This window comes from Austrofundulus limnaeus, unplaced genomic scaffold (genome assembly GCF_001266775.1).
Source record: "Austrofundulus limnaeus strain Quisiro unplaced genomic scaffold, Austrofundulus_limnaeus-1.0 Scaffold350, whole genome shotgun sequence".
Lineage (NCBI taxonomy): Eukaryota > Metazoa > Chordata > Actinopteri > Cyprinodontiformes > Rivulidae > Austrofundulus > Austrofundulus limnaeus.
Genome location: NW_013952752.1, coordinates 396,412 through 407,010, shown reverse-complemented (window position 1 = coordinate 407,010; position 10,599 = coordinate 396,412). Strand labels below are relative to the sequence as shown.

Sequence of the window (10,599 nt, the reverse complement as noted above, 5' to 3'; positions counted from 1 at the left end):
CAATTTATGTACAATAAAACACAAATCACAAATAAAATGAAAGGCGACAGAAAGAACAAAATAAATCTTAAAATATCTGTGCATTTTTTCTCAAAAAATAAGTTTAAACAATAATGATCCACAAACAAAAACTACCAGTAAACAAAAACAAAAAACAAACTTTTTATTTACTCTCCAAAATAGACTTAAAAACTTAAGGTTCAAGGCCAAAACAGGAGGCAGCAAGGGCAAATGTAGCAGATAGCTCCACACTTAGTTAGAAAAAAATAAAATAAAAACGGTTAAAAAGTTTACATGATTCAAAATTTTAGCTTAAAGTTTGTCATTTTTTCTGTTGGACGACCCATGACCATGCTGTCTGACACTGGACAGCCCACTTTTCTCAATAGCTTTTCTATTTATTATTTTTGTCAGTTTATTTTTTACTTTTTACTGACCTTTGTGGGTTTTCTTTCTAGACAGTCCAAACAAATTTGTCTATGTGTACATTGGGCTGTTTTAAAATCTGCTCTTAATTATTGTAGGATTAATTTTAACTTTACAATTTAATTCCATAATGCATTAAAACAAAAGGTTTTTGATACAAAAGTATAATAATAATAATAATAGTATAATAATTTTAAATTTGTCCAGTTATTTTCAACTAGGAGTGCCAAACTCTTCGCATCTTTTATAAAGTCAATCTGCTGAATATTATCTTGAATTTCAGAGAGGAAATAAAAAGGTTTGAGTGGATGAACTCTTTATTCTGGAATGATTTGACAGAATAGTAACGTTACAATAAAGCTTTAGGTGAGACTGAACAGAAATGCTCCTGTTCAGTTGATTAAATTATAAACAAAGAGGAGAAACGGCTGAAAGATGTTTTTTTTCGTGCAGGTAAAACCTCTCTCCATTTTGCCTTCAGTCAGCACACAGTCTGAGCTGAAACGATTTAAAGCTCGTCTGTCTACACAAGAAGCTCTTCTCATTCCCCCTTCCTTTATTTGTCTGTCTGACTACATTTCTGTTTCTGTCCTCTGCTGCTTTTTGTGTCTGAGATGCTTGAAGAGCAGAAACATCCCTGACAGGCAGCCCAAAGAGCAGAATGAAGCTTTGGAGCTGCCTCTTTGTTTGGATGGTTAGCTTCCAAACAAGCTGGCTGAAAAGAGACTGTTGGTGTAGAAAACAGTCAAGGAAATGAACCACTGTGGTGGATTGTTTTGTACTTTGACAACACAGGATGAGATAAACTAGCAAATCTCTGAAGAAATCTTAAACGGCGTCTTATTTATTAAGACACCGTTATGTATCTTATTAAGTAAGGTATCTTAATTATTTCAAGTGGTTGATTTTCACCTTGATCGTCTTGAACTGGAAACTGTCAAACACATTTAAATTTCAGATTTGTTTTCCTGGTCAGTTCTGAGAAATCTGACTTTTTCTTTGGACTCCTGGACGGGTTCTTSTCTAATGAAACGTTTCGTCTCTCCTCCAAGAGACTTCTTCAGTCTGAGAGTTTCAGGCAAAATTCAGGCTTTTAAGCCCTGCCTCCATGTGACTGATACTCACATCACATGGCTATCATTGACACCTAATTAACACTTATTGTTAACAGGGGGTGGAGTGATACTGGCAATGGCAGCGCTGTAGGAGGGGGACAACTGAAAACGGAAGCCTCCACCTCTGTTTAATGATGGACGGTCTTTCTTCACAAAAATGGCTTCTTTTACTCCTCTCTCAAACCAACGTTCCTCTCTATCAAGAATGAGAACATCCTCATCTCTGAAAGAGTGACCGCTGGCCTGTAAATGAGTGAAAACTGCAGAGTTCTGGCCATTAGAATTAGCTCGTCTGTGTTGGGACATTCTTTTGAACAGTGGTTGCTTTGTTTCCCTGATGTATAACTGGTCGCAGTCCTCCTGGCACTTCACAGCATATTCAGCATTGCTCTGTTGTGCCGGGGCACCGGATCTTTGGGGTGAACCAGCCTTTGCCGTAATGTGTTTTGGGGTTTGAAAGCCACTGGGACATCATGTTTAGAAAATAAACGTCTCAGTTTCTCCAAAACACCCGCAACATATGGAATAACCACTGGTTTGGGTCTGGGTTTGGGGTCTTCATTTTCACCTGAAGGTTGCATGGAATCCTGTCTGTGTTTCCTGTCTGCTTCAGGAAAGCCCAGTCAGGATAACCACACTGCTCCAGGGCCTGTCGTGTGTGTGATTTCTCTTTCTGTCTGGCTCCTGGGTTTGTAGGGACACTGTCTGCTCTGTGGTACAGAGTCCTGATCACTCACATGGAGGCAGGGCTTAAAAGCCTGAATTTTACCTGAAACTCTCAGACTGAAGAAGTCTCTTGGAGGAGAGACGAAACGTTTCATTAAASAAGAACCCGTCCAGAGGACCTATACAATTTTTTTCTTTTTGATTTTTTACCTGGATTACCGAGATGCATCAGGACATTTTCTTTGGACGTTTTCTTTTCTAATGCCATGATAAAAACAAAACTGCATAGCAATAGTAAGAATGATGACTCAGCATTTACACAAAAGGGAGGTTCAACACTCATACATTATCATCCTTAATGATGAAGACAAAAGATTAACATCATGTTTCGTTGTGGTTCTGTTTCACAGTATGCAAGAGAAACTGAGCAGCTCAATAAGATCAACAGGAACGAAGGCAGACTGAAGCTTTTCTCCCTGGATCCTGAAAGACAGGTAACAACAAAACACATCATTTATTTATTTCACTATTGATTCCTTTTCTTTGATGCGTCCTCCTCTGTGTTCTTCCTCTCCATCGCTCCCCTGCTCTGACACCCAGAGGCTGGACTTCTCGGGCATCGAGCCAGACGTGAAGCCGTTCGACGAGCGCTTCGGCCGGCGCATCATGGTCAGCTGCCACGACCTCGCCTTCAGCCTGCAGGGCTGCGTTAACGAGCGCTCCGACGGCGTCCTCACCAACGTACGTCCTGAGCTTTGTTTTTTACCTGCCGCTTCATTAACGTCCACTCCTATTCACTTAAAACATTTTCCAAAAGAAAACAAAGAAGTCTCTATAAACCCTTTAATGAATCTTGTAGGGCTGAGCACACAGCCTCCCTCTCTCCACTCTACCGCACATGTAGCTCTATGTGCTTCCTCTGCATTGCTGCCCTAAATAATACACCTTCATAATTCATGACGGCTGAAAGGCTTCAGGAAGAAGCAGAGCAGGACGGGTAAACAGCTAAACGTTGTTCCAGTACCTAGAAAAATTAAGAGTTTTAAACGAGTCTTTGTTTAGTTGATTAAAATGCAGCATTCTTGCTCTGATCGAGGCAAAAAGTGAGTTTATGTGATGAATGGAGAGTTCCTATTTATTTTGATTATCTTTTATTTAACCAGGCAAATCCCAGTGAGATCACAGATTTGTTTTTGCAAGGGAGACCTGGCCCTGCAGGCAGCCTAACGTGCCTGATGGCGTGATGCAGCAGTTTCCTTCGTAGAGTCATAAAACCTCCTCCTCCATTAGGAAATTGCTGAGAGAAATAACCTGACTCATATTTGTGGTTGGAAAGCAGCTCACACTCCTCTTCCCTCTCTGCTTAGTTTCCATTCAGTCTCACGTTGGTTCATCGGCCAGTTCTGGCAGAAATGAGTAACATGTCAAATACTTGTGGGCATCATGTTTCCAACGTGACCTGATAGAATATAAATATTTACACTAATATCTCGTTTTCTATAAGTTACACCACTTGTTAGCGTGACTCTAGCACTCTCATTGGACAAGGTTAGCAGTAAAAGATAGACTTGTTTTAACAAAGTTTATGATATTGGTAATATTTGGGGGGAAATTTCAAACCAAGTTTTGCTCAAGAACACGCAGAATAAAATCTATTTTTAATTAAAAGAACCAATTGATGTGCCAGAAAACTAATTAAGGAGACGTAGGAACTGTGTTAAGAGTGAAACTAAAGGTTAGGGATCTTTTAAATTAACTCATACCACTAACCACTTTTCAGAGTTTTAAATTTAGCAGGAAAAACTAAATTAGAGGGTTTGAGAAATTAAGAAATCAAGATTGGCAAGAAGATTAAGTTGATGATAATTAGGGCTGTGTATTGGCAACAATTTGGCGAAACATTTGATATGGGGGTCGTGATAAGATTTATCGCGTTATATTGTGATACTGTAAGCAAGACGATATATTGCCATTTGTTTTTCAGAAATTCAATAAATAAATTGTTTTTTATGAATTTTATTTGTTTCATATTTCTTATTTCATTCATGTTTTCAAGACTAAATGTGCCATTAAATGTGTTTGACAATATATTTGCGGCAGCTTTTAGATTGTAATATTCATTTATTATAAGAATATGGTCACCCAACACAATAACAATAGCCTATATCTTGTTCTGACGCATAAAGCGGGGAGCATGAGTACAACAGTCATTTCAATTCATTGTGTTTCATATGGTCATTGCATTTGGCCACTTTGTTATCATCCCTCGGGGACCTCCTGAGCTTGGGGCGCTTGACAAATGCCTGCCTTCCTTCCGTTACATGACGGCTGACTACAGTTGGGAGAAAGAGCGTTCCAAACAAGACACTTCAACTTGACTTAAAATACGGACATTCTAGCTAATAAGCAGCGGGTGTCGGTCTAATCCACTCAGATTCAGCTACCGGTGCATGGTGCTAATGTTTACTCACTAAAGGGCTCGACACACGGGCAGCGACAAACTACAGCGATTAACRGCTGTCATCACAGCCAGGGTGAAACCCGACACACGGGACACGATAGCGATCGCAGCGTTGCGAATCGCGCTCTTTCAGGTCGCTTGTCTTCACGAAATTTGATTGGTTCTTGACTCTGAAGGCGGGTGTGCATTACGGACGTGTAAACTAAACAAATCTTGAGATGCTAATGATACTGAAAAACAAACACACATCAAGATACAGTTTTATGAGGAAAAACTTACCATAAACTTCACCCTGGTGCCAATAAATTCCCACAAAGCTTTTTAGTAATCACTTGGTGAAAGTGTTAGCTAACTGCAGTGTGTAGCATACTCTCCTCTCATTGGTCAGTCAATGAAACCCTCACTGGTTGTACGTTAAGCGACAGCGACAAAAGTTGAACATTTTTCAACTTTCATATGTCGCGTCGCAAGCTCGCGTGTGCACGTCTACGTGTACTAGCGTAAAATTTCACATGCACTATTTTCGCCTGTCGCTTAGCTGGAGGAGGGCAAGAGATTGTCGCCTCACCGCACAGGCTCCATAGGAAATGAATGGAGAGCGAGCGACGTCACCTCTCGTGTGTCGAGCCCTTAATTAGTCGCTAATGTCTGAGCTAGCGTTACACTAACTACTCAGGAGGGGAAGAGCCACATGGTGGGCTGACAGCTGCCAACTAGTGGTCAGAGGCTAAACTACAGCATAAAAATGAACTGTTGACATGGAAGTTTACATTTTAAACCTTAATTAAAAATCAATACAGTGCTTTAGAGAATCGTTACAGTATCAGGAAATGAAATATCATATTTCAGTGTATCAATACATGTTGCACCCCTTTTGATGATTCACATTGTACATTTTTATTCATTTTGTTGTATAAATTAATACTGGCCTGCAGTGGAACCTAAAAGAAGTTGGGAAAAAAATTAAACTAGAACCACTCTTGACTGTGCCCACAGCTTTGATTGTTGGATGCTGATTGGCTGTCACAGTATGACATCATCTCTAAATCGCAGCAAAACATTGTCACCAAAAAGCAGCACTTTGACCACTTCCCTTTTCTTTTACCAGCAGTTTGTAAACATGTAGGAACTGAGGAGACCAGCTGAGTCTTTGAAGGAAATGGATTTTAGCTGTTCAACAGACCTGGAACTTTATATGAGCTCATCAGTGTTTCTCAGTGGTGTTTACAAATGGCTTTTTCTTACATGAAAATTTTCCAAAATGGTATTGTAGTTCTTAAACATTATTATCTCAGACATGCAAGACAAAAAAAGTTTAGAATTCTAAGGAACAATAAATAAAACATGGTTTTAGGTTCAAAGGGCTGATTCATTCTTCTGGTCTGGTCATACTTTTTGAATGTAAGAGAACAAAACAAAGTGGCTTTATTTTAAAAATGTCACCTTAAACCCCCTCTGTTTCTGCTAAACGCCGGCGTAGGTGGAGCCATTCTTCATCAGCCTCGCCCTCTTTGACGTATCCAAGAGCTGCAAGATCTCGGCCGACTTTCACGTGGACCTGAACCCACCATGTGTCCGGGAGATGCTGACCGACACCTCAGGCCATCCCTCTCCTTCATCGGACTCTGAGGGAAGAGAGGCRGGAGGAAGAGTCATGGTGAACGGAGACTGTGGACGAGGGAACGGCCTGCCTGTCCTGCAGAGGGTGTCTGAGGCTCTGCTGCGCTTCCCCACACAGGTATGAACCGGATTAGTTTCACTTACTGTAAAMCAAATTTACATTCATCCGGTGTCCGTAGTAGCTGGCTAGGGTTAGGTTATGTGATGTGAAATTTTGTCCAAGCTTCAGCTGTCAGACAGGTTTGACATTAGACTCTAGAATAATTTGGTGTACAATGACTGCAAGGAGCCCAAATCATCAGCCCACATCCTCTGTGATTCACAGCTACTATGAAGTGTTTAGTTTTGTTTTGGCATGAACTATGTTGTCTGTGTCACTCTGTCAGGTTTTATAGTGCCTGGCCCAAAAAAAAAGTCTCCACCTGGATTTCCTGATGCATCTCAGTAAGTTAGTCGGTTTGAGAGAGGAGTAAAAGAAGCCATTTTTGTGAAGAAAGACCGTCCATTATTAAACAGAGGTGGAGGCCTCCGTTTTCAGTTGTCCCCCTCCTACAGTGCGGCTATTGCCAGTATCACTCCACCCCCTGTTAACAATAGGTGTTAATTAGGTGTCAACGATAGCCATGTGATGTGAGTATCAGTCACATGGAGGCTGGGCTTAAAAGCCTGAATTTTGCCTGAAACTCTCAGACTGAAGAAGTCTCTTGGAGGAGAGACGAAACGTTTCGTTAGAGAAGAACCCGTCCAGAAGACCTRTACAATTTTTTTCTTTTCCACCTGGATTTAACTAAGCAAACAGGTGCGAGCCTCCTATTGGATAATTACTGCATGGGTGATTATCTTTCAGCTGAAACAAGTTATTTAACCCCAACTGGTGCTATGAGTTGCTTCTCATTTCTTAAACAACCCCATGGAAAGACCCATCCTGTGGTTGTGGAAAAGATGTCAGTCTGTTTGAGAAGGATCAAATCATTGGCATCAAGCAGAGAAAACATCTAAGGAGATTGTAGAAACTACTAAAATTGGGTTAAAAACTGTCCAACACATTATTAAAAACTGAAGGATAGTGGGGACCAATTGCCTTGTAGGATGCACCCATCATAGTGTCTGCTGTGGGGGCAGTGCTATGATCTGGAGCTGCTGCAGTTGGTCAGGTCTAGGTTCAGCAACAGTATGTCAGGGTTCCCACGGGTCCTTGAAATTCTTGAAAGTTTGTGAATTTATAAAAATTATTTCAAGGYCCTGGAAAGTTTGTGAAAACAGCCAAAAAGACACCAGTTCTTGAAAGTCCTTTTAATGTTTTTTGGGGACTGAAGTTCTCTATTCACACGACTGATTTTCATCATCTGTTAAAAGAATAAATAAATAAAATAATAGAATAAAAAAACTTACATTTGCTGCAGTGGATAACTCAGGATTAGGGTAAACTGATGTGACTTTCAACAAATAACGTGAGCAATAGTAATAGTCTTACCCAATCAGAGCAGAGAAGGGCAGGTCTGTCTTTCTGAGCCCAGGTGAGAGCACCACAGCTCCTCCTGTCCTCACYGAGGGTCTGAACATGTTAACATCCCCTCCTCCCAAACTGAGCTGCTGAACCTCCCAGGACATAATTACATGTCCATGTATTGTAGATATGAATTTAGGGTAAACATTTAATCCACTTTCTTTAATTGATTCTAACTCAACAACTCCTGTGTTTTTAAGTTTTTCTTTGAATTGACATATTTAATCTGTTCATTGGTAACATTTCGCAGCAGCAGTAGGTAATTGCTGTCRCATGTGGTTCTTGAATTTGAGGAAACTGGTACTGGAAATTCAATGAAAGATCCTTGAATTTGATGTTGATTAAGGTGTGGGGACCCTGGTATGAGCTCAAAGAACAGGTCAGCTGACTACCTGAATATACTGAATGACCAGGTTATTCCATCACTGGATTGTTTCTTCCCTGATGGCACGACCATATTCTAAGATGACAATAGCCGTGTTTCCATCAAGGTTTTTAATGCGCATTTTGGAGTATCGCATCAGAAAAGGTGAATGGAAACGACTTGATTTGGAAAAAAAAACTTCTAATTCGCATCAAAGTTGATACGCTCGCTGGAGGTGGTTTTTGGGTTTTTCGAAAAAGAGTTAATGCGCAAAAAGGAGATGGAAACACATTTTTCAAATCAGTTCTGACGTAGTGAACATTTACCTCACAGGCAGATCAGCTGTTCCCGCTGTCTGACCGAAAGCGGTCCCGGTACCAGAGCGACTGCAGCTGGACCCTCCTCCCGCTGTCGGTGTATTCTCAGTTATTCCCGTAACATGAAAAGAATTGCGTTACTTCCTCTACGTCCTCCGACCGCATGTAAAATCACCAAAACTAGTTGATGACAGAATAATTACAACTTTCCCGACAGTAGCAACACTTTCCTGATAACTTCTCTTCATGGTCCTGAGATGCAACTTTTACTTCCTGTTTACTACACGCATGCATCTGATCTAATTGATTCGCTTCAAGCCAGTTGATGGAAACACATCTGATTCGCATTTCTTCATTTTTACATTTTTGCGAATTTTTTAAACTTTTGCTCAAAATTCAAATTAAAATTGGATGGAAACATGGCTAATGCCAGGATTCATGGGGCTCTTATTGTGAAAGAGTGGTTCAAGGAGCATGAGCCATCATTTTCACACATGGATTGACTCCACAGAGTCCATTGAGAATCTTTGGGATGTGCTGGAGAAGGTCAGACTCTACCATCATCAATGAAAGATCTTGGTGAAAAATGAATGCAACACTGGATGGAAATAAATCTTGAGACATTGCAGAAGCTTATAGAAACAATGGCACAGTGAATTTGTGCTGTAATCAAAGCTAAAGGTGGTCCAACCAAATATTAGAGTGTGACATTTGTTTTTGGTGGCAACTTTGTTTGTCCAGGCAGCATAAAAAACAGAGGAAAAGAGGAAACATGCTGCAAAGTCACATCTGTGAAAGCTTCAGSTTCCACCTCTATGATTAGAGTCCTCTTTTAGCTCAGCAGACCACAGTTTAATGTAGGTGCTCTGGGTGTGGACCAAGGTCACAGCCACCACCTCCTCCATCTCTCTGCGTCATCAGCCCTAGTTCCAGTTCAWCACAGAATTCACATGTCTGATCACGCTGCTCTAGAGTTTAGTTTGGTTCTCTGGTTTCTGTTTGAAATGGGCTGTGACACAGTTTGGATTATGCTGTAGTTTGGAGCTATTTAAACCTTTCTGTAGAAAACATTTTGCACCAGACAATGAAGCTGTGAAATCAGTAAAACCGATGGCAGCTGTGTATCAATGCCTGAATGCTCTGACAGAAATCTTTTTTGTTTTTTGTTTTTACTGTCGATAAGGTTGTTCACGTGACACTTAAAAGCCTCGTCCCACCATGTGACCTTGTGTCAGTTTTTTTTTTTTCACAGCCTCTGTTAGCTTCAGGCGCTTCCTCTGCGCTCAGCTGTCTGTGCTTTACTTAGGTCTGGGTTGTGGATGACTTTCTGTTTGGTTCTTCTCAGATCAAGATGATCTAACCGGAGTGTTAAACTCTTGCAGGGCATCTTCTCAGTGACCAACCCCCACACAGACATTTTCCTGGTGGCCAGGGTGGAGAAGGTGCTTCAGAACGGTATCACTCACTGTGCTGAGCCGTACATYAAGACCTCTGACGTCACTAAGGTACACCCTCTGCCTCTGAGGTTTAACACATTTAAAGATGCACACGCTTCTGTCAGATCAGTGTTAACTTTCTGTATTTGTGTCCACAGACAGCCCAGAAGGTGCTCAAAGTTGCTAAACAGACATGCCAACATCTTGGCCAGTACAGGATGCCATTCGCCTGGGCGGCCAAGTAAGTCGGGGTTAATCATAAGTGAATGTATTTGGGTGCAAGATTAGATTCCCAGAGTTTCACAATGAACCATGAGCTGTTAAACACAGACTGCCAAATAAATAAATCACGTAAAATAGTTGTTCTAATTATTTTAGCATACACAAACCGTGTACAGGGATTGACCAATCCTGTGTTTTACCTTCAGTTTTAGCTTAGCATCAATACAGTTGATGAAAACATGACCATTTTTGTGTTTACTAATGTCAGTTGGCTGTGGTGGCTATCTTGAATTGGTTTGGCTTCCAAGGTTAGTGAGTTGTAGATTTACATACGTTGATTATTTTCAAAACAATCACTAAAAGCTGCACTGTTTCATGAGATATTTTGCAGACAAGGTTGACATCAARTAGTTAAAGGCAAATTTCCAAACACAAATTATTAAAATATCTATATCTATATATATC

General features: G+C 40.7%; 1 protein-coding gene across 1 annotated transcript in view; it reads left to right on the top strand.

Moving 5' to 3' along the window:
- dock11 (dedicator of cytokinesis 11) overlaps nt 1–10,599 on the top strand; it is a gene marked incomplete in the record, with an annotated part of 150,499 nt that overhangs the window by 32,817 nt on the left and 107,083 nt on the right. Inside the window, 5 exon segments of the mRNA XM_014022950.1 lie at nt 2,618–2,701; nt 2,808–2,948; nt 6,149–6,406; nt 9,859–9,981; nt 10,071–10,153. Of these exon segments, the coding sequence (XP_013878404.1) occupies nt 2,618–2,701; nt 2,808–2,948; nt 6,149–6,406; nt 9,859–9,981; nt 10,071–10,153 (689 nt within the window).